The sequence below is a fragment of the Mustelus asterias genome, chromosome 10 (genome assembly GCF_964213995.1).
Source record: "Mustelus asterias chromosome 10, sMusAst1.hap1.1, whole genome shotgun sequence".
Taxonomy (NCBI): domain Eukaryota; kingdom Metazoa; phylum Chordata; class Chondrichthyes; order Carcharhiniformes; family Triakidae; genus Mustelus; species Mustelus asterias.
In genome coordinates, this window is record NC_135810.1 from 55388389 (window position 1) to 55413584 (window position 25196).

Consider the following 25196-nt stretch of genomic DNA (forward strand, 5'->3'; position numbering starts at 1 on the left):
GGGTAAGGCCACATCTGGAGTCTTGTGTGCAGTTCTGCTGTCCTTATTGGCTAAGGTATCTTTTTCAACCAAGTATAATTTATCCTTGGTTTTAGAGATTTTGACATAAGTCACAGGTTGACTTTCATCAACTTTTAAGAACAGCCAGCTTATCCAATACCTCCTTTTTACCAATTTTAACCCATCATGTATTTCAACTACCTCTTCATTATGACCTGACCAACATCTTCCTCCTTCATAAAGAGAGGTACAAAGTATTAATTTAGTAACTCACCATTGCCCATTACCTCCCTTTTAGATCCTAATTGGCCCCACTCCTCCTCCTATGACTTTTGGATTTCCTTTTCAGTTAGCTTCCAGTCTCTTCTCATACTTCCTCTTTGTTTCCCTTATTTGTTTTTGTTTCTGAACCTTCTCTCTGAACCTTCGATATTGAGCCTAATTCTCAGTTGTATTATCCACCTGATAATACTGCCGTACAATTTTTCTGCCTCATTTTATTCTGAACTCAGTTTTCTCTGAACCTTGCTACTCCTCTCTTGGTTCCCATCGGCCAAGTTAGTTTCTATCCGCCCTGATAGCACTAGAAATTCATCCCTGTTCTGTTCAGGTGCAATCCATTTGGCCTGTACAGGTCCCATCTTCCCCAGAACCAGTCCCAATGTCCCAGGAATCTAAAGCCTTCCCTGGTGCATTATCTCTCCAGCTACACATTCATCTGTGGTCTCTTTCTATTTCTATATTTGCTTCCACATAGTTGCGGGATTAATTCAGAGATTACTATCCTTGAGGTTCTGCTTCCTCGTTCTCTAAACTCTGATTGCATGGCCATATCCCTCTTTCTACCTATGTTGTTGGTACTGATGTGGATGACAACCACTGGCTGTTCACCTTCTCTTCAGGGTTCTCTGCAGCCATTCAGTGACATCATAGAATCCCTACAGTGCAAAAGAACCCCATTCAGCCCATCAAGTCTGCACCAACTATTCAACAGAACATCTTACCTAGAGACCACCCCCTGCCTATCCCAGTAACCTCACACATTTACCCTGCTAATCCCCCTAACCGACACATCTTTGGACACTAAGGGGCAATTTAGCATGGCCAATCCATCTAACCTGCATATCTTTAAACTGTGAGAGGAAACTGGAGCATCCAGAGGAAACACACACAGACACGAAGAGAATGTATAAACTCGACACCCAAAGCTGGAATCGAACCTGGGTCCCTGGCACTGTGAGGCAGCAGTGCTAACCACTGTGGCACTGTGACCTTGACACCAGGGAAGCAATACATTCTGGAGTCACATCTGCTGCCACTGAAATATCCATGTCCCCTAGCTATTGAATCCTCTAGCACTATTGCTTTCCCATGTTCCTTCTGCTCACTCTCACCCACGCCACCCCGTCCCTCCCCCAGACACCAAATGAGCGATGCACAGTCTTGCATTGTTACCAATGGAGGTTGAAATGTGCAAATTTGTCATGCTGGGACAGTGCAGCAACATCTAAATGTCTTCATCTTAATAGATCTAATGAAATGAGCAGTTGGAAAGAAAAGAGCAGTACTGATATAAAATGAGAGGTTACAGAAAGTTGACCATGAACAAAGGTCTATTAAGTGCTGTGTTTGTAAATGACAGATAACATAGCGTAAGCAAGACAAGATCAGAGTGCAGAATCCAATACCTAGAGATTTGTCGATTCCTTTCTCTCCCTGTGGCCTCCTAATATATCAATTTTGATAAAATTAAGACCTTTAGTTTTGAAGTTTCTTTGAAAAAAAGTAAACTGAAACACATTATGGGCGGCACGGTAGCACAGTGGTTAGCACTGCTGCTTCACAGCTCCAGGGTCCCGGGTTCGATTCCTGGCTTGGGTCACTGTCTGTGTGGAGTTTGCACATTCTCCTCATGTCTGCGTGGGTTTCCTCCGGGTGCTCTGGTTTCCTCCCATAGTCCAAAGATGTGCGGGTTAGGTTGATTGGCCAGGTTAAAAATTGCCCCTTAGAATACTAAAATGCGTAGGTTAGAGGGATTAGCGGGTAAAATATGTGGGGGTAGGGCTGGGTGGGATTGTGGTCGGTGCAGACTCGATGGGCCGAATGGCCTCCTTCTGCACTGTATCTATGATTTCTATGACATTGTCAGAACCAAGCAACTTCAGTTAATAGATTATCATCACTCTTTGAGAGTGTATATAGCACATTTGCTTTGTGGAACAGCTGGATTGCAAAACACTTAGAAGCTCTTTTTCTGGCCTAAGCAGTGAGTGCATCAGTTTTGATTGCTGATGGCTTAAAACCTCAAACCTAAAAATATTGCACATTTGTTTTATTAATATTGAATATATTTTGTATTGAGTTGAATATGGTGACCTGATCGCTATATGTTTGGTGAGCACCATTTTGGACAACAGCCGCTCCAAACCAACAAAAACAGAGAATGCTGGAAAATCTCAGCAGGTCTGACAGCATCTGTGGGGAGAGGATAGAGCCAATGTTTCGAGTCTGGATGACCCTGTCAGAGCTCTGACCTGCTGAGATTTTCCAGCATTTTCTGTTTTTGTTTCAGACTCCAGCATCGGCAATATTTTACTTTTATCTTAGCTGTTTCAGACCATCACTTTTTCTTAACTATTACCATTATCATATCTCCCCACCCTCTAACCTCTTCCTGACCTTCCCTTTTGTTCCACCTGACCACTGCCTCCCCCCCACTCAACCCCTACCATAACATCATAAAAACCCATCACATTTCTACCTCTCAGATCCAAAGAAGTCGCGTTGCATTTGAAAGGTTAACTTTGTTTCTTGGCCTTTTGGCTAAGATCAAATGTAGAATCAAGTGCGAGATTAGGTGTAATACCTGTTCTTGTCAGCTTGGATCTAGTATCTCTCTTGTGGGGACCATGAATTGGATTCAATGTGAATTATTTTCTAGAGCAAGCAGGCAGGTGGATTAAGGCCTTGCCCAGTCCACTCCGCACATTGGCTTTGTAACTGAAAAAGGTGTTAAAAAATAAACTTTGGTTATCTCTCCAAGAGTGCTGACAGTTATGTTTTTTCCAACACATTCTGTTTTCATTTCAAATCTCCAGCGTCGGCAGTATTTTATTTTTATTCTACAGACCCAGATATACCACAATTTAATAAAACAATTTCCGTACTTTTAAAATGCAAGCACATTAAATAATTTTGCAAATTGTTTTAATTTATAATACTTCTTGCATTAAACATCCACTGGAAATAGAGGAAAACCAATGATACAAATTACAACCTAGACATGTTTGAAACTTAATAGCGTCCTAATTTAAATTATTGTTCAGAGAATGTGATTGACATCTGAGTTGGCAAATGATGGGGCAGTGGGGCGTTGATGAGCCGCTCTGCACAGGAAAGGTACTTCCCGCAGCGCTGGGGCTGAAGGACAATGAATGAGTTGAAGGATTTGTCCTTAGTGGAAACGGTGTGTTTTTAAATTGTTCTCAACATATTGTGAAGGTTTCGAGCTGCTGCTTTGTTGTTTTTTTTGCTGCGGGTTGTTTGGAGGTTGTGAACGGGGGTGGGGGCTGGGTGAGCACGTTTTTCACTATCAGGGTAAATCGGGGCCTCAGTTTTGGCATTTAATATAGTTGAAAGCCCTTGTTTGTAAACATCAGTAGCCGCAGCATTTTTGTGACTCCAATTTGATACAATAAGTTTTTGGCTTAAGTTTGACCTGTTATAGATAATATTATGAAACAATGTTATAGTCGGCAGAATAAACGGGCTAGTTTTCGGTGCAAGAAAGTTGCACAGCTTCAGGTGAATTCCAGTCGTTCCCTGCAGTCATTTAGGGATTCCTGAAGCTGCGCTTCAAACTACTTTCCAATGGGACCCCATTTTAATACTTGAAATTTCTCGTGGCCCCAGACAAAAACAGCAATTCAATAACATTTAGTGTGAAATTATCAACGTTCAAGTATGATAGATCATCATGTACAACATAACTATGAAAGTCTGTTTTAAAAGTAATTTGTAAAAACATTATTTTATATACTCACTGTTCCATTGCTTCATCTGAGTCATGCCAGTTCATGGACCTTAGCCAGGTTTCCTAAAAAGGGCCATTTTAACCATAGAATCCCTGCAGTGCAGAAGGCTCTTCGACCCAGATCCACCACCCCAACTCGCCTCTTCCCATAACCCCGCGCTTTTACCATGGCTAATCCACCTAACCTAATCTTTGGACTGTGGGAGCCTCACATCCATTGACTCCATCTACACTTCCCGTTGCCTCGGCAAAGCAGCCAGTATAATTAAGGACCCCACGCACCCTGGACATTCTCTCTTCCATCTTCTTCCTTCGGGAAAAAGATACAAAAGTCTGAGGTCACGTACCAACTGACTCAAGAACAGCTTCTTCCCTGCTGCTGTCAGCCTTTTGAATGGATTTACCTTGAATTAAGTTGATCTTTCTCTATACCCTAGCTATGACTGTAACACTACATTCTGCACTCTTCCTTCTCGATGAACGGTATGTTTTGTCTGTATAGCGCGCAAGAAACAATACTTTTCACTATGTTAATACATGTGACAATAATAAATCAAATCAAATCAAAACCGGAGAACCCGGAGAAAACCCACGCAGAGACAGGGAGAATGTGCAAACTCCACACAGATGATGACCCAAGGTCAGAACTCAACCTGGGTCCCTGGTGCTGTGAGGCAGCAGTGCGAATGACTGTGCCACCATGCCGCATCGATTTTAGTATGAGAGAATCAAAAGAAAATACTTTTGATTTTCTGTTGAGGATTCCAGCCCCTTTCTCTTCCCTTCCACATATACAGAGTGTAACCAATACTACCCGCACTTTAATCAGCCCCTTTCCCCTCCATACACTAATCAGGCCCTCACCAAGCTTCCCATACACTCACTGTAACCAGCCTCTCTCCCCCGACACTCACTGTAATCAGCCCCTCTCCCCCGACACACACTGTAATCAGCCCCTCTCCCCCGACACTCACTGTAATCAGCCCCTCTCCCCCGACACACACTGTAATCAGCCCCTCTCCCCCGACACACACTGTAATCAGCCCCTCTCCCCCGACACTCACTGTAATCAGCCCCTCTCCCCCGAAACACACTGTAATCAGCCCCTCTCTCTCTCCGACACACACTGTAATCAGCCCCTCTCCCCGACACTCACTGTAATCAGCCCCTCTCCCCGACACTCACTGTAATCAGCCCCTCTCCCCGACACTCACTGTAATCAGCCCCTCTCCCCGACACACACTGTAATCAGTCCCTCTCCCCCGACGCACATTGTACTCAGCCCCTCTCTCCCGACACTCACTGTAATCAGCCCCTCTCCCCCGACGCACATTGTAATCAGCCCCTCTCCCCCGACACTCACTGTAATCAGCCCCTCTCCCCGACACGCACTGTTATCAGACCCTCTCCCCCGACACACACTGTAATCAGCCTCTCTCCCCCGACACACACTGTAATCAGCCTCTCTCCCCCGACACACACTGTAATCAGCCTCTCTCCCCCGACACACACTGTAATCAGCCCCTCTCCCCCAACCCTCACTGTAATCAGCCCCTCTCCCCGACACTCACTGTAATCAGCCCCTCTCCCCGATACTCACTGTAATCAGCCCCTCTCCCCGACACTCACTGTAATCAGCCCCTCTCCTCGACACACACTGTAATCAGTCCCTCTCCCCCAACCCTCAATGTAATCAGCCGCTCTCCCCGACACACACTGTAATCAGTCCCTCTCCCCCAACCCTCATTGTAATCAGCCCCTCTCCCCCGACACTCACTGTAATCAGCCCCTCTCCCTGACACACACTGTAATCAGCCCCTCTCCCCCAACCCTCACTGTAATCAGCCCCTCTTCCCCGACACACACTGTAATCAGCCGCTCTCCCCCAACACACACTGTAATCAGCCTCTCTCCCCCGACACACACTGTAATCAGCCCCTCTCCCCCAACCCTCACTGTAATCAGCCCCTCTCCCCGACACTCACTGTAATCAGCCCCTCTCCCCGACACACACTGTAATCAGTCCCTCTCCCCCAACCCTCAATGTAATCAGCCCCTCTCCCCGACACACACTGTAATCAGTCCCTCTCCCCCACCCCTCACTGTAATCAGCCCCTCTCCCCCGACACTCACTGTAATCAGCCCCTCTCCCCGACACACACTGTAATCAGCCCCTCTCCCCGACACACACTGTAATCAGCCCCTCTCCCCCAACCCTCACTGTAATCAGTCCCTCTCCCCCAACCCTCACTGTAATCAGCCCCTCTCCCCCGACACTCACTGTAATCAGCCCCTCTCCCCGACACACACTGTAATCAGCCCCTCTCCCCCAACCCTCACTGTAATCAGCCCCTCTTCCCCGACACACACTGTAATCAGCCTCTCTCCCCCGACACACACTGTAATCAGCCTCTCTCCCCCGACACACACTGTAATCAGCCCCTCTCCCCCAACCCTCACTGTAATCAGCCCCTCTCCCCGACACTCACTGTAATCAGCCCCTCTCCCCGACACACACTGTAATCAGTCCCTCTCCCCCAACCCTCACTGTAATCAGCCCCTCTCCCCCGACACTCACTGTAATCAGCCCCTCTCCCCGACACACACTGTAATCAGCCCCTCTCCCCCAACCCTCACTGTAATCAGCCCCTCTTCCCCGACACACACTGTAATCAGCCCCTCTCCCCCAACCCTCACTGTAATCAGGCCCTCTCCCCTGACACACACTGTAATCAGCCCCTCTCCCCGACACTCACTGTAATCAGCCCCTCTCCCCCAACACTGTAATCAGCCCCTCTCCCCCCGATACTCACTGTAATCAGCCCCTCTCCCCGACACTCACTGTAATCAGCCCCTCTCCCCGACACTCACTGTAATCAGCCCCTCTCCCCCAACCCTCACTGTAATCAGCCCCTCTCCCCTGACACTGTAATCAGCCTCTCTCCCCGACACACACTGTAATCAGCCCCTCTCCCCGACACTGACTGTAATCAGCCTCTCTCCCCGACACTCACTGTAATCAGCCCCTCTCCCCGACACTCACTGTAATCAGCCCCTCTCCCCCAACACTCACTGTAATCAGCCCCTCTCCCCGACACTCACTGTAATCAGCCCCTCTCCCCGACACTCACTGTAATCAGTCCCTCTCCCCCGACACTCACTGTAATCAGCCCCTCTCCCCCGACACTGTAATCAGCCCCTCTCCCCCCGATACTCACTGTAATCAGCCCCTCTCCCCCGGCACTCACTGTAATCAGCCCCTCTCCCCGATACTCACTGTAATCAGCCCCTCTCCCCGATACTCACTGTAATCAGCCTCTCTCCCCCAACACTCACTGTAATCAGCCTCTCTCCCCCAACACACACTGTAATCAGCCCCTCTCCCCCGACACTCACTGTAATCAGCCCTTCTTCCCCGATACTCACTGTAATCAGCCCCTCTCCCCCGACACACTGTAATCAGCCCCTCTCCCCGATACTCACTGTAATCAGCCCCTCTCCCCCGGCACTCACTGTAATCAGCCCCTCTCCCCGATACTCACTGTAATCAGCCTCTCTCCCCCAACACTCACTGTAATCAGCCTCTCTCCCCCAACACACACTGTAATCAGCCCCTGTCCCCCGACACTCACTGTAATCAGCCCCTCTACCCCGATACTCACTGTAATCAGCCCCTCTCCCCCGGCACTCACTGTAATCAGCCCCTCTCCCCGATACTCACTGTAATCAGCCTCTCTCCCCCAACACTCACTGTAATCAGCCCCTCTCCCCAATACTCACTGTAATCAGCCCCTCTCCCCCGACACTCACTGTAATCAGTCCCTCTCCCCGACACTCACTGTAATCAGCCCCTCTCCCCCGACACTGTAATTAGCCCCTCTCCCCGACACTCACTGCAATCAACCCCTTCCCGACACATACTGTAATCAGCCCCTCTCCCCGGCACTCACTGTAACCAGCCCCTCTCCCCGACACACACTATAATCAACCCCTCCCCCGACACATACTGTAATCAGCCCCTCTCCCCGATACTCACTGTAATCAGCTCCTTTCCCTCCCACGCACACTGTAATCAGCCCCTCTCCCCCACCCCCAACACACATGTCAGCCAGCTGGTTGAGGCCAGTAGGAAGGCACAGCAACTCTGACAGTCTAAACCCAAGCCGGATGTATGACTGCAGCTCTGCAGGCAACATTTCTAAATGGACTGAGTCATCTTGATTTATATCTGGTGGTTGGAGGGTAATGTGAACTGATTTTGATTTGATTTGGTTTATTATTGTCACATGTATTAGTATACAGTGAAAAGTATTGTTTCTTGCACGCTATACAGACAAAGCATACAGTACATAGAGAAGGAAACAAGGGAGTGCAGAATGTAGTGTTACAGTCACAGCTAGGATGTAGAGAAAAATCAACTTAATGCAAGGTAGGTCTATTCAAAAGTCTGATGGCAGCAGGGAAGAAGCTGCTCTTGAGTCGGTTGGTACGTGAGCTCAGACCTTTGTATCTTTTTCCCGAAGAAAAGGTGGAAGAGAGAATGTCCCAGGTGCATGGGGTCCTTAATTATGCTGGCTGCTTTGCAGAGGCAGCAGGACGTGTAAACAGTCAATGGATGGGAGGGTGGTTTGCGTGATGGATTGGGCTATGTTCACGACCTTTTGTAGTTTCTTGCGGTCTTGGGCAGAGCAGGAGCCATACCAAACTGTGATACAATCAGAAAGAATGCTTTCTATGGTGCATATGTAAAAGTTGGTGAGAGTGGTAGCTGACATGCCAAATTTCCTTAGTCTTCTGAGAAAGTAGAGGCATTGGTGGGCTTTCTTAACTATAGTGCCGGTATGGGGGGACCAGGACAGGTTGTTGGTGATTTGGACACCTAAAAACCTGAAGCTTTCGACCATTTCTACGTTGTCCCCATTGATATAGACAGGGGCATGTTCTCCACTACGCTTCCTGAAGTCGATGACAATCTCCTTCATTTTGTTGATATTCAGGGAGAGATTTGCACCAGTTCACCAGATTCTCCATCTCATCCCTCATTGTTGGAGATCCGACCCACTACAGTGGTGTCGTCAGCAAACTTGAAAATCGAGTTGGAGGGGAATGTGGCCACACAGTGATAGGTGTATAACGAGTATAGTAGGGAGCTGAGAACCAGCCTGTGGGGCACCGGTGTTGAGGATGATCGTGGAGGAAGTGTTGTTGCCTATCCTTACTGATTATGGTGTCAGATTGATATTGAATCAAAACATAAATTGTGTGGCTTGAGAGATAGATGGTGCAAAAGGGAGGGATTCAAATTCCTGGGACATTAGAACCGGTTCTGGGAGAGATGGGACCAATACAAATCGGACGGTCTGCACCTGAGCAGAACTGGAACCAATGTTCTAGGAAGAGTGTATGCTAGTGCTGTTGGGGAGTGTTTAAACTAATGTGGCAGGGAGATGGGAATTGACCGCAGGAAGTCAGAGGGAAGTAAGTGGGGACGGAAACAAAAGGTAGTGAGGGGAAAAGTGGAAGGCAGAGAAACCAAAGACAAAAATCAAAAAGGGCCATAGTACAGAGACTGTGGAGAACTCAGTGAATGGGTCAACTAAGGCTAAGAGAAATAAAACACAGGGAGACTGTACAAAACACGACAGGACAGATGGTCTGAGAAAGCAGGGCCGAGAGCAAGGGAAGCGTAGATTAAACTGCATTTATTTCAATGCAAGAGGCCTGACAGGCAAGACAGATGAATTCAAGGCATGGATGGATACATGGGACTGGGATATTATAGCTATTACTGAAACATGGCTAAGGGACGGGTAGGACTAGCAGCTCTATGTTCCAGGGTACAGATGCCATTGGAAAGATAGAATAGGCAGTCAGAGAGGAGGGGGAGTCGCGATTTTGATCAGGGAGAAGATCACAGCAGTATTGAGAGGGGATATATCCAAGGGTTCGCCCAATGAGTCTATATGGGTAGAACTGAGAAATAAGAAGGGAGAGATCACTTTCATAGGATTGTACTACAGGCCCCCAAATAGTCGGCAGGAAATTGAGGAGCAAATATGTAAGGAGATTACAGATAGTTCCAAGAAAAATAGGGTGGTAATAGTAGGGGACTTTAACTTTCCCAACATTGACTGGAACGGCCATAGTATTAGGGACCTGGATGGAGAGAAATTTGTTGATTTTGATTTGATTTATTATTTTCACATGTATTAGCATACAGAAAGTATTGTTTCTTGTGCAGTATATAGAGCATACCGTTCATAGAGAAGGAAATGAGAGAGTGCAGAATGTAGTGTTAGTCATAGCTAGGATGTAGAGAAAGATCAACTTAATGCAAGGTCGGTCCATTCAAAAGTCTGAAGACAGAAGGGAAGAAGCTGTTCTTGAGTCGGTTGGTACGTGAGCTCAGACTTTTGTATCTTTTTCCTGATGGAAGAAGGTGGAAGAGAGAATGTCCGGGGTGCATGGGGTCCTTAATTATGCTGGCTGTTTTGCTGAGGCAGTGGGAAGTGTAGACAGAGTCAATGGGTGGAAGGCTGGTTTGCGTGATGGATTGGGCTACATTCACGACCTTTTTGTTGTTTCAGGAGGAATTTCTCATTCAATATGTGGATGGCCTGACTAGAGAGGGGGCAAAACTTGACCTTCTCTTGGGAAATAAGGAAGAGCAGGTGACAGAAGTGCTAGTGAGGGATCACTTTGGGACCAGTGACCATTATTCTATTAGTTTTAAGATAGTTTTGGAGAATGATAAGTCCGGCCCAAAAGTTAAAATTCGAAATTGGGGTAAGGTCAATTTTGATGGTATTAGACAGGAACTTAAAAAAGTTGATTGGGGGAGTCTGTTGGCAGGCAAAAGGATGTCTGGTAAGTGGGGGAGGCTTTCAAAAGTGTGTTAACCAGGGTTCAGGGTAAACACATTCCTTTTAGAGTGAAGGGCAAGGCTGGTAGAAATAGGGAACTCTGGATGACTTGGGATATTGAGGTGCTGGTCACATAGAAGGAGGCATATGACATGCATAGGCAGCTGGGATCAAGTGGATCCTTTGAAGAGTATAGAAGTTGGTGGAGTAGAGTTAAGAGAGAAATCAGGAGGGTGCAAAGGGGACATGAGATTGCTTTGGCAGATAATGCAAAAGAGAATCCAAAAAGCTACAAAAATACATAAAGGACAAAAGAGTAATTAGGGAGAGAGTAGGGCCTCTTAAGGATCTACAAGGTCAACTATGTGTGGATCCACAAGAGATGGGTGAGATCCTAAATGAATATTTCTCATAGGTATTTACTGTTGAGAAAGGCATGGATGTTAGGAAACTTGGGGAAATAAATAGCGATGTCTTAAGGAGTGTACATATTACAGAGAAGGAGATGCTGGAAGTCTTAAAGCGCATCAAGGTAGATAAATCCCTGGGACCTGATGAAATGTATCTCAGGACGTAGTGGGAGGCTAGGGAGGAAATTATGGGTCCCTAGCAGAGATAATTGAATCATCGACAATCACAGGTGAGGTGCCTGAAGATTGGAGGATATCAAATGTTGTGCCTTTGTTTAAGAAGGGCAGCAGGGAAAAGCCTGGGAACTACAGACCGGTCTGCCTAACGTCTGTAGTGAGTAAGTTGTTAAAAGGTATTCTGACAGGATCTATAAGCATTTAGAGAGGCAAGAACTGATTAGGGACAGTCAGCATGGCTTTGTGAGTGGAAAATCATGTCTCATGAATTTGATTGAGTTTTTTGAAGGGGTAACCAGGAAGATAGATGAGGGCAGTGCAGTCGACGTTGTCTATATGGACTTTAGCAAGGCCTTTGACAACCGCATGGTAGATTGTTGCATAAGGTTAAATCTCTCAGGATTCACGGTGAGGCCAATTGGATACAAAATTGGCTTGACGACAGAAGACAGAGGGTGGTTGTAAAGGGTTGTTTTTCAAACTGGAGGCCTGTAAACAGCAGTGTGCGTCAGGGATCGGTGCTGGGTCCACTGTTATTTGTCATTTATATTAATAATTTGGATGAGAATTTAGGAGGCATGGTTAGTAAGTTTGCAGATGACACCAAGATTGGTGGCATAGTGGACAGTGAAGAATATTATCTAGGCTTGCAATGGGATCTTGTTCAATTGGGCCAGTGGGTCAATGAATGGCAGATGGAGTTTAATTTAAATATATGTGAGGCAATGCATTTTGGTAGATTGAATCGGGGCAGGACCTACTCAGTTAATGGTAGGACATTGGGAAGAGTTATAGAACAAAGAGATCTAGTTTCAGGGTTCATAGTTCCCTGAAAGTGGAGTCACAGGTGGACAGGGTGGTGAAGAAGGCATTCGGCATGCTTGGTTTCATTGGTCAAAACTTTGAATACAAAGTTGGGACGTCTTGGTTGAAGTTGTACAAGACATTAGTAAGGCCATACTTGGAATATTGTGTACAGATCTGGTCACTCTATTATAGAAAGGATATTATTAAATTAGAAAGACTGCAGAAAAGATTTACTAGGATGCTACCGGGACTTGATGGTTTGAGTTATAAGGAGAGGCTGGTTAGACTGGGACATTTTTCCCTGGCGTGTGGGAGGCTTAGGGGTGATCTTATAGAGGTCTATAAAATAATGAGGGGCATAGATAAGGTAGATAGTCAACATCTTTTCCCAAAGGTAGGAGAGCCTAAAACTAGAGGGCACAGGTTTAAGGTGAGAGTAACAAAAGTGTCTAGGGGGGGCAATTTTTTCACTCAGAGGGTGGTGAGTATCTGGAACGAGCTGCCAGAGGCAGTAGTAGAGGCAGATACAATTTTGTTTTTAAAAAAGCATTTAGACAGTTACATGGATAAGATGAGTATAGAGGGATATGGGCCAAATGCAGGAAATTGGGATTAGCTTAGTGGTAAAAACTGGGTGGCATGGACAAGTTGGGCCAAAGGACTTGTTTCCATGCTGTAAATCTCTATGACTCTATGAAAGATGACCTCCTTAAAATATTTTCTTCTCCTTCCAAGTCAGAAAGAAATAAATACATTTTTGTGCTGATGCTTTCAATGCAAAAATAATTTAAGATTATGGATAACTGGCATGTTAGATTTCACATTAGTTTTGGCGCATTGTATTAAGACTTTTTATTGTATTATAGCATGTCACAAGCAATGGTAATTTATGTTTTTGATTTTTTTAGGTTCAATTAAAAATACCATTTGGCGAAAAAGTTCTGAATGCAATCTATACTGTACCAAATGCTCCTTTCACACATGGAGTCATCCTCACGCATGGTGCAGGTGGAGATATGAACTTTCATCAGCTCGTATCCATGACAAAATTCCTTGCATCTAATGGGATCCTATGTCTTAGATTCACATGCAAAGGCCTCAACTTAGACTATAGAATTAGAGCTTACAGGGCAGTGATGGTAAGATCAAGTTACTCTGTGTGGTACTTGTTTACAACAAATTATGATATTCTGCTCCAGTGTTTTGTTGCCTCCTGTTTATCATTTCTTCTTCTTCTTTTAATATCATAGGCTCCAGTAGTTAACCGACTAATCCATATTCAAGTGTGAACCTTGACAATGAGTGTCAGCAGATTATGCAATTGTAGGAATGCATTACTACTACTCCAGTGTTGCCTTTGTACAATGTCTACATGTGCATATGTTGCAGTGGTTACTGGAAATAATCAAGAATGAAACCCTGGTTGAGTTTCCTTGCCCTAATCCAGGGGTGTTGCCAGCCACTCTGTCTGAGATCAACTAACTCAGTACAGACTGGTTATTAACTTTGGAACCTGTCCAGTTTGCAGAGTTCAGTACTCTTAGAACATTGGAGAGTTCTCTTAAATCTTTTTGAAAGTCACACTTTTTCTCAATATGAATTATTGTACATTGTAATTTGCCTTCTCAACAATAATTATTGCAGGAATATCTAAAAACATCAAAGGACTATGAAGTAAAAAGCTGGTTTCTAGGGGGTAAGCAAAAACTTTCCCTGTCAGTAACACTGTTATCATTAACAATTTCTACATTGAATAGAATGTATATAAAAAATTGATTTCTTCAAAAAATTTAATTGCCAGAATTGTAGATATGTAAGCAATCTTCATTTTCTAGGTCGATCTATGGGATCTAGAGCTGCTGCCTGCATTGTTAAGGACAGCCGCAATGAAGAGCTTGTGAAAGGTCTAATTTGTTTGTCATTTCCACTACACCCACCAAAGCAGCAAAGTAAACTTCGATCAAAGGAACTGCTTCTTGTGCACCACCCCGTCCTTCTGATTTCCGGATCAGCAGATGACATGTGTAAGAAAGTGAGTAACAGTGAAATCTTTCTGATTAATATTAGTGAGAGATATCCACCAGACTGCTGTGCATTAATTTGATGTTAATTGTTCTGTGTATGAAAACAAAGCTAGAAGAAATGGGTTTAAGATAGATTGAGAGGGGAGTTGCACTACTGGTTAAGGAGAATATCACAGCTGTACTGCGGGAGGACACCTCGGAGGGCTCATACAGCGAGGCAATATGAGTAGAGCTCAGGAATAGGAAGGGTGTAGTCACAATGTTCGGGGTTTACTATAGGCCACCCAACTGCCAGCCGGAGATGGAGGAACAGATATGTAGGCAGATTTTGGCAAGGTGTAAAAGTAACAGGGTTGTTGTGGTGGGAGATTTTAACTTCCCCTATATTGACTGGAATTCACTTAGAGCTAGGGGTGTGGATGGGGCAGAGTTGTAAGGAGCACCCAGGAGGGCTTCTTGAAACAGTATGTAGATAGTCCAACTAGAGAAGGGGCCATACTGGACCTGGTATTGGGGAATGAGCCCGGCCAGGTGGTCGATGTTTCAGTAAGGGAGCAGTGCGGGAACAGTGACCGCAGTTCAGTAAACTTTAAGGTACTGATGGATAAAGATAAGTGTATTTAAGATGTTAAATTGGGGGAAGGCTAATTACAACAATATTAGGCAGGAACTGAAGAATGTAGATTGGGGCAGATGTTTGAGGGCAAATCAACATCTGGCATGTGGGAGGCTTTCAAGTGTAAGTTGATACGGATTCAGGACTGGCACATTCCTGTAAGGATGAAGGATAAGTATGACAAGTTTTGGGAACCTTGGATAACGAGAGATATTGTGAGCCTAGTCAAAGAGAAAAAAGAAGCATTTGTCAAAGCTAGGTAGGAGGCTGGGAACACACGAAGCAAGTGTGGAATACAAGGAACGTTGAAAAAAACTTAAGCAAGGAGTAAGTCGTGCTAAAAGGGTCACGAAAAGCATTGGCCAGCAGGATTAAGGAAAATCCCAAGGCTTTTTATACATATATAAAGAGCAAGAGGGTAGCCAGGGAGAGGGTTGGCCCACTCAAGGACAAGGGAGGGAACCTATGCGCGGAGCCAGAGGAATTGAGCGAGGTATTAAATGAGTACTTTGCATCAGTATTCACCAAAGAGAAAGACTTGGTGGATGATGAGTCTGGGAAAGGGTTGAAGATAGCTTGAGTCATGTTGAGATCAAAAAGGAGGTATTGGGGTTCTTGAGAAACATTAAGGTAGACAAGTCTCCCGGGCCTGATGGGATATATCCCAGAATACTGAGAGAGGCAAGGGAGGAAATTGCTGGGGGCCTTGAGAGAAATCTTTGTATTCTCGCTGGCTACAGGGGAGGTCCCAGAGGATTGGAGAATAGCCAATGTTGTTCCTTTGTTTAAGAAGGGTAGCAAGAATAATCAATGTAATTACAGGCCAGTGAGCCTTACATCAGTGGTAGGGAAATTATTGGAGATGATTCTTCAAGACAGGATTTATTCCCACTTGAAAATAAGTGGACGTATTAGTGAGAGGCAACATGGTTTTGTGAAGGGGAGATCGTGTCTCACTAACTTGATCGAGTTTTTCGAGGAAGTGACAAAGATGATTGATGAGGGTAGGGCAGTGGATGTTGTCTACATGGACTTCAGGAAGGCCTTTGACAAGGTCGCCCATGGCCGACTGGTGCAGAAGGTGAAGTCGCATGGGATCAGAGGTAAGCTGGTAAGGTGGATACAAAACTGGCTCGGTCAAAGATGACAAAGGGTAGCAGTGGAAGGGTGCGTTTCTGAATGGAGGGCTGTGACAAGTGGCATTCCTCAGGGATTTTGCTGTTTGTAATATATATAAATGATTTGAAGGAAAATGGAACTGGTTTGATTAGTAAGTTTGCAGACGACACAAAGGTTGGTGTATTTACAGATAGCAATGAGGACCATCAGAGGATACAGCAGGATATAGATCGGTTGGAGACTTGGACGGAGAGATGTGAGGTAATGAATTTTGGAAGGTTTAATAAGGATAAGAAATATACAGTAAATGGCAGAACCCTTAAGAGTATTGATAGGCAAAGGGATCTAGGTGTACAGGTACACAGGTCATTAAAAGTGGCAACGCAGGTGGAGAAAGTAGTCAAGAAGCCATATGGCATGCTTGCCTTCATCAGCCGGGGCATTGAGTTTAAAAATTGGCAAATCATGGTGCAGTTTTACCAGCAGACTGGTAGGTAGGACAGCTGAGGAACAGTGGAGGATTTTTAAGGAGATCCTTTTCAGTACTCAGCAACAATATATTCCGGTGATAAAGAAGGACTGTAAGAAAAGGGATAACCAGCCGTGGATAACGAAGGAAATTAAGGAGAGTATTAAATTAAAGACTGATGCGTACAGAGTGGCCAAAAATAGTGGAGAATCGGAAGATTGGGAAAACTTTAAGAAACAACAAAGAACGACTAAGAAAGCGATAAAGAAAGGAAAGATAGGTTATGAAGCTAGGCTAGCTCTAAATATAAAAAATGATAGTAAAAGCTTTTACAAATATATAAAAAGGAATAGAGTGGCAAGAGTGAATGTTGGACCTTGGAGGACGAGAGGGGGGATTTAATAGTGGGAAATGAAGAAATGGCTGAAACTTTAAATAAGTTTTTTGGGTCGGTCTTCACGGTGGAAGACACAAATACTTTACCAAATATTAACGATAGAGGGTTGGTAGGAGGAGAGGTACTCAATACAATTAATGTTACCAGGGAGGCAGTGCTTGGCAGACTAACGGGACTGAAGGTGGACAAGTCCCCGGGCCTGGATGCAATGCATCCCAGGGTACTGAAAGAAATGTCAGAGGTAATGGCGGATGCGTTAGTGGTTATTTATCAAAATTCGTTGGATTCTGGGGTAGTGCCGGCGGATTGGAAAACGGCTAATGTTACGCCGCTGTTTAAAAAAGGAAATAGACAAAAGGCGGGTAACTACAGGCCGGTTAGCTTAATGTCTGTAGTTGGGAAAATGCTGGAATCCATCATTAAAGAAGAAATAGCAGGCCATCTGGATAAGAATGGTTCGATTAAGCAGACGCAGCATGGATTCATGAGGGGAAAGTCGTGCTTGACGAACTTGTTGGATTTTTTATGAAGATGTGACTAGTGCGGTTGACGGAGGGGAACCGGTGGATGCGGTGTTTTTGGATTTCCTAAAGGCGTTTGATAAGGTGCCTCACAAAAGGTTGCTGAAGAAGATTGGGTCACACGGAGTTGGGGGTAGGGTGTTAGCGTGGATTGGGGATTGGCTATCCGACAGGAAGCAGAGAGTCAGAATAAATGGGTGCTTTTCTGGTTGGCAGATGGTAACTAGTGGCGTGCCGCAGGGATCGGTACTGGGGCCTCAACTATTTACCATTTATATAGATGATCTGGAGGAGGGGACTGAGTGTAGAGTAACAAAGTTTGCAGACGACACAAAGATAAGTGGAAAAGTGAATCGTGTGGAGGGCGTAGAAGGTCTGCAGAGAGATTTGGACAGGCTGAGTGAGTGGGCGAGGATCTGGCAGATGGAGTATAACTTTGACAAATGCGAGGTTATTCACTTTGGAGGAAATAATAGCAAATTGGATTATTATCTAAATGGAAAAAAATTACAACATGCTGCTGTGCAAAGGGACCTGGGGGTCCTTGTGCATGAGACGCAAAAACCCAGTCTGCAGGTGCAACAGGTGATCAAGAAGGCAAATGGGATGTTGGCCTATATCGCAAGGGGGATAGAATATAAAAGCAGAGATGTCTTGCTGCATCTGTACAGGGCATTGGTGAGGCCGCAGCTGGAATACTGTGTGCAGTGTTGGTCTCCTTATTTGCGGAAGGATATATTGGCCTTGGAGGGAGTGCAGAGAAGGTTCACCAGGTTGATACCAGAGATGAGGGGTGTTGATTATGAGGAGAGACTGAGCAGATTGGGTTTGTACTCGTTGGAATTTAGAAGGTTGAGGGGGGATCTTATAGAGACCTATAAAATAATGAAGGGGTTGGATAGGGTAGAGGTGGAGAGATTCTTTCCACTTAGAAAGGAAGCTAGAACTAGAGGGCACGGCCTCAAAATAAAGGGGGGTCCGTTTAGGACAGAGTTGAGGAGGAACTTCTTCTCTCAGAAGGTGGTGAATCTCTGGAATTCTCTGCCCACTGAAGTGGTGGAGGCGACCTCGTTGAATATGTTTAAATCACGGATGGATGGATTCCTGATCGGTAAGGGAATTGGGGGTTATAGGGATCAGGCAGGTAAGTGGAACTGATCCACTTCAGATCAGCCATGATCTTATTGAATGGCGGGGCAGGCTTGAGGGGCTAGATGGCCTACTCCTGCTCCCATTTCTTATGTTCTTATGTTCTTTATAGAACCTTAGTTAGGCCGCACTTGGAATATAGTGTTCAGTTCTGTCGCCACACTACCAGAAGGATGTGGAGGCTTTGGAGAGGGTACAGAAAAGATTTAGCAGGATGTTGCCTGGTATGGAGGGCAATAGCTATGAAGAGAGGTTGGAGAAACTTGGTTTGTTCTCACTGGAACGACAGAGGTTGAGGGGCGACCTGATAGAGGTCTACAAGATTATGAGAGGCATGGACAGAGTGGATAGTCAGAAGCTTTTTCCCAGGGTGGAAGAGTCAATTACTAGGGGGCACAGGTTTAAGGTGCGAGGGGTAAGGTTTAAAGGAGATGTACGAGGCAGACTTTTTACACAGAGGGTGGTGGGTGCCTGGAACTAGCTGCCGGGGGAGTTAGTGGAAGCGGATACGGTAGTGGCTTTTAAGGGACGTCTTGACAAATACATGAATAGGATGGGAATAGAGGGATATAGTCCCCGGAAGGGTAGGGGATTTTAGTTAAGTCGGGCAGCATGGTCAGTGCAGGCTTGGAGGGTGGAAGGGCCTGTTCTTGTGCTGTAATTTTCTTTGTTCTTTGATAAATAGAACAATAGAATCCCTACAGTGCAGAAAGAGGCCATCCTGCCCATTGAGTTTGCACCGACTCTCCAAAACAGCATTTCACACAGACCCTCCCTTCTGCCCTATCCCTGTAACCTTGTGCATTTACCATGGCAAATCCACCTAACATATACATTTTTGGACACTAAGAGGCAATTTACCATGGCCGATCCACCTAACGAGTGTGGGAGGAAGCCAGAACATCCGGATGAAGCCCACGGAGATATGGGGAGAACTCCGTGGCCTGGGCCTCGGCACCTCCCTCTGCGACTGGATCCTGAACTTCCTAACTCACAGACCACAGATCTAAGGATAGGCAACAACACCTCCTCTATGATCATCCTCAACACTGGTGCCCCACAAGGCTGTGTTCTCAGCCCCCTACTTTGGGGACTTTAACTTTACAAATATTGACTGGAAAAACTATAGTTCGAGTACTTTAGAGGGGTCAGTTTTTGTCCAATGTGTGCAGGAGGGTTTCCTGACACAGTATGGAGATAGGCCAACAAGAGGCGAGGCCACATTGGATTTGGTACTGGGTAATGAACCAGGCCTGGTGTTAGATTTGGAGGTAGGTGAGCACTTTGGTGATAGTGACCACAATTCGGTTATGTTTAGCGATGGAAAGGGATAGGTAGATACCGCAGGGCAAGTGTTATAGCTGGGAGAAAGGAAATTATGATGCGATTGGGCAAGATTTAGGACGCATAGGATGGGGAAGAAATCTGCAGGGGATGGGCACAATTGAAATGTGGAACTTGTTCAAGGAACAGCTACTGCATGTCCTTGATAAGTATGTACCTGTCAGGCAGGGAGGAAGTGGTCGAGCGAGGGAACCGTGGTTTACTAAAGAAGTTGAATCTCTTGTGAAGAGGAAGAAGGAGACTTATGTAAAGATGAGACATGAAGGCTCAGTTAGGGCGCTTGAGAGTTACAAGTTAGCCAGGAAGGACCTGAAGAGAGAGCTAAGAAGAGCCAGGAGGGGACATGAGAAGTCTTTGGCAGGTAGGATCAAGGAAAAGCCTAAAACTTTCTATAGGTATGTCAGGAATAAAAGAATGACTGGGGTAAGATTAGGGCCAGTCAAGGACAGTAGTGGGAAGTTGTGCGTGGAGACCAAAGAGATAGGAGAGGCCCTTAAAGAATATTTTTCATCAGTATTCACACAGGAAAAAGACAATGTTGTCGAAGAGAACACTGAGATACAGGCTATTAGACTAGACGGGATTGAGGTTCGTAAGGAGGAGGTGTTAGCAATTCTGGAAAGTGTGAAAATAGATAAGTCCCCTGGGCCGGATGGGATTTATCCTAGGATTCTCTGGGAGGCTAGGGAGGAGATTGCAGAGCCTTTGGCTTTGATCTTTATGTCGTCATTGTCTATAGGAATAGTGCCAGAAGACTGGAGGATAGCAAATGTTGTCCCCTTGTTCAAGAAGAGGAGTAGAGACAACCCTGGTAATTATAGACCAGTGAGCCTTACTTCTGTTGTGGGCAAAGTTTTGGAAAGGATTATAAGAGATAGGATTTATGATCATCTAGAAAGGAACAATTTGATTAAGGATAGTCAATATGGTTTTGTGAAGGGTAGGTCGTGCCTCACAAACCTTATTGAGTTCTTTGAGAAGGTGACCAAAGAGGTGGATGAGGGTAAAGCAGTTGATGTGGTGTATGAATTTCAGTAAAGTGTTTGATAAGGTTCCCACGATAGGCTATTGCAGAAAATACGGAGGCATGGGATTGAGGGTGATTTTGCAGTTTGGATCAGAAATTGGCTCGCTGTAAGAAGACAGAAGTGGTGGTTGATGGGAAATGTTCATCCTGGAGTTCAGTTACTAGTGGTGTACCACAAGGATCTGTTTTGGGGCCACTGCTGTTTGTCATTTTTATAAATGACTTGGATGAGGACGTAGAAGGCTGGGTTAGTAAATTTGCGGATGACACTAAAGTCGGTGGAGTCGTGGACAGTGCGGAAGGATGTTGCAGGTTACAGAGGGACATAGATAAGCTGCAGAGCTGGGCTGAGAGGTGGCAAATGGAGTTTAATGTGGAAAAGTGTGAGGTGATTCACTTTGGAAGGAGTAACAAGAATACAGAGTACTGGGCTAATGGTAAGATACTTGGTAGTGTGGATGAGCAGAGAGATCTCAGTGTCCATGTACATAGATCCCTGAAAGTTGGCACCCAGGTTGATAGGGTTGTTGAGAAGGCGTACGGTGTGTTAGCTTTTATTGGTAGAGGGATTGAGTTTCGGAGCCATGAGGTCATGTTGCAGCTGTACAAAACTCTGGTGCGGCCGCACTTGGAGTATTGCGTACAGTTCTGGTCGCCGCATTATAGGAAGGATGTGGAAGCATTGGAAAGGGTGCAGAGGAGATTTACCAGGATGTTGCCTGGCATGGTGGGAAGGTCTTATGAGGAAAGGCTGAGGGACTTGACGTTTTTGTAAGAGAGACGAAGGTTAAGAGGTGACTTAATAGAGGCATACAAGATGATCAGAGGATTAGATAGGGTGGATAGTGAGAGCCTTTTTCCTCGGATGGTGATGGCTAGCACGAGGGGACATAGCTTTAAATTGAGGTGACAGATATAGGACGGATGTCAGAGGTAGGTTCATTACTCAGAGAGTAGTAAGGGCGTGAAATGCCCTACCTGCAGCAGTAGTGGACACGCCAACATTAAGGGCATTTAAATAGTCATTGGATAAACATATGGATGATATTGGAATAGTGTAGGTTAGATGGGTTTTAGATTGGTTTCATAGGTCGGCGCAACATCGAGGGCCGAAGGGCCTGTAGTGCGCTGTAATGTTCTATGTTCTACTATACTCCTTATACACATATGACTGTGTGGCCAAATTCCCCTCCAATTCGATTTTCAAATTTGCTGACGACACCGCTGTAGTGGGTCGGATCTCAAACAATGACAAGACAGACTACAGGAATGAGATAGAGAATCTGGTGAACTGGTGCGGCAACAATAATCTCTCCCTCAATATCAACAAAACAAAGGAGGTTGTCATCGACTTCAGGAAGTGTAAAGGAGAACATGCCCCTGTCTACATCAATGGGGATGAAGTAGAAAGGGTCGAGAGCTTCATGTTTTTAGGTGTCCAGATCACCAACAATCTGTCCTGGTCCCCCCATGCTGACACTATAGTTAACAAAGCCCACCAACGCCTCTACTTTCTCAGAAGACTAAGGAAATTTGGCATGTCAGCTACGACTCTCACCAACTTTTACAGATGTACCATAGAAAGCATTCTTTCTGGTTGTATCACAGCTTGGTATGGCTCCTGCTCTGCCCAAGACCGCAAAGAACTACAAAAGGTCGTGAATGTAGCCCAATCCATCACGCAAACCAGTCTCCCATCCATTGACTCTGTCTACACTTCCCACTGCCTCGGCAAAGCAGCCAGCATAATTAAGGATCCCACGCACCCTGGACATTCTCTTTTCCATCTTCTTCCTTCGGGAAAAAGATACAAAAGTCTGAGGTCACGTACCAACCAACTCAACAGCTCTTCCCTGCTGCTGTCAGACTTTTGAATGGACTTACCTTGCGTTAAGTTGATCTTTCTCTACACCCTAGCTATGACTGTAACACTACATTCTGAACTCCCTCATTTCCTTCTCTATGAACGGTATGTTTTGTCTGTATAGCGTGTAAGAAACAATACTTTTCATTGTATGTTAATACATGTGACAAATCAAATCAAACGTGCAAACAGTCACTCAAGGCCGGAATCGAACCCGGGCCCCTGATGCTGTTAGGCAGCAGTGCTAACCATTGTGCCACCATATCGCTCAATGTCTGACAGGATGCCACAACGACAGTAACATTAACTGATATTTTTTTTCACAGTGTAAAATTTAATGCTGTTTTGTTTTTCTATTAACCATAATTTCTTTGATGCAACACCACTGAACTGTTAGATGTAGATGTTTTACATAATGTCCAAAATCTTCAAAAGTGAATTTTTGATAGTAGCTGTAGTATCCTTTCCCATGTGCATTAACTGGAGGTGGTTCAGTGCCTTAATGTGAGATTTATCTGGGGATACTGCAAGTGTCATTACCATAGCCTGAAAATAAGAGATGTGTATTTCTGGCAACTATACTTAATAATTGATGAGACAACTTAGTTGTATTATCTGCTGTAGATTATGTATTTTACAAGTAATTGCTTATAGTGAAAAAAAGCAAACATAAATGAGTGTTTGAGTAAGCAATTAGAGCAGAGGTTTCATTGTTACGTGATAATTTTATTTCATGTATTGTTACATCTATTAAATTGCTAAATTCATATTGATAATTGTATTTAATTGTGATTTTAAACCCATTTGTACATGTAGGATTTATTGGAAAGCATATTGAACCAAATGCCAATGGCTGTCAAAGTACATTGGGTAGAAGGAGGTAGCCATGGAATGGAAGTTAAAGGAAGAGCAAAAGAAGACATCATGGCTGAGATTAATACCGAGGTCCTTTCATGGATTAGAGAAATCCTTAGTAAAAATAAGATTTAAATGATTTGTGTGGCGATCATAGATACAAATAAGTAAAATTTAAAAAGATCTAACTTGTAATATGAGTGTAATGAATGGCTGGTGTGAAACTTCCAACAAAACTATTGGACAGGAATTGTTTTACCCTAATATTCACTGTTACTTAAAATAAAATGAATTTTCCAATATTTGAGCATTTAAATTGAATGTCATTGCAATTTATACTTAGGGACTTCTTTATGTATGTAAAAAATACACCACCAACTTTACCAGTAAAATATTCATTTGTACAAGTTATTAAATAATTACAATGTGAATGAGGTTAAACACAAACTTTCATTTAGCCTTAGGTTTTATTATAATTGATCAGATCGACTGCTAGAAAATTTAAATAATCAAAAAAAGTGGGAAAATACAATTAAAAGCAATAAAAAAGAATAATACCCACAACCTAATTTCAATAATAAACTGAGATGTGATCATTTAGCATGTGTTCGCCTCTTACTGAACTGTTCAGGATATAGTTCAGATTCATGATGAACATGCATTCGTATTTAAATGTTTTGTCCTTCTAGTTGCAGCTCTAGAAAAATAAAATAACTGATGTAACTCGATTTTGTATATGCTCAGTAAAAATGTGATGTTTTTAAATTGACAATGTGTATACATAGCCAATAAAAATCTAGCTATCTCCAGTAAATGTACTACTAATTCAGTATTTGTACAATAGGTTGATCAGGGCTGCTCCGATAGATTTTTATTCCATTGTTTTCTGTTGTCACTTTGAATTCAATTTTGTTTGGTCTGATGTGACCACTTAACAGACCCAGCTTAGCACAGAAAGGGACCATTTTCCCCATGCTGGCTTTCTGGAGGAGAATTTCTCTAAATTCCATCTCCCTGCCCTTCCTGGTAACCCATATAAATTTTCAAATATTTATTTACATCCATTTGACCAGCTATTATAGGTAATATTTCCATTACCGTTTCGGAGGGACACACACACAGACATGACACAGTGGCACAGTGGTTAGCACTGCTGCCTCACAGCAAGAGTTTTAACAACACCAGGTTAAAGTCCAACAGGTTTATTTGGTAGCAAATGCCATTAGCTTTCGGAGCGCTGCTCCTTCGTCGGATGGAGTGGATATCTGCTCTCAAACAGGGCACAGAGACACAAACTCAAGTTACAGAATACTGATTAGAATGCAAATCTCTACAGCCAACCAGGTTTTAAAGATACAGACAATGAGAGTGGAGGGAGCATTAAGCACAGGTTAAAGAGATGTGTATTGTCTCCAGACAGGACAGCCAGTGAGATTCTGCAAGTCCAGGAGGCAAGCTGTGGGGGTTACTGATAGTGTGACATAAACCCAAGATCCCGGTTTAGGTCATCCTCATGTGTGC

General features: G+C 44.6%; 1 protein-coding gene across 2 annotated transcripts; it reads left to right on the forward strand.

Annotated features, from left to right (window-relative positions):
• Window positions 1–3349: 3349 nt before the first annotated feature.
• On the forward strand, window positions 3350–24492 carry tex30 (testis expressed 30). Of its 2 annotated transcripts, none has more exons than XM_078221747.1 (5): window positions 3350–3466; window positions 13199–13429; window positions 13935–13986; window positions 14126–14322; window positions 23637–24492. In XM_078221747.1, exons 1-5 carry the CDS (start codon window positions 3431–3433, stop codon window positions 23808–23810), a joined length of 690 nt encoding a protein of 229 aa, XP_078077873.1. In that variant the 5' UTR covers window positions 3350–3430; the 3' UTR covers window positions 23811–24492. The 2 variants fall into 2 exon arrangements, with proteins under 2 accessions (XP_078077873.1, XP_078077874.1); XM_078221748.1 differs by having other exon boundaries at window positions 3374–3399.
• The last annotated feature ends 704 nt before the right edge of the window (window positions 24493–25196 follow it).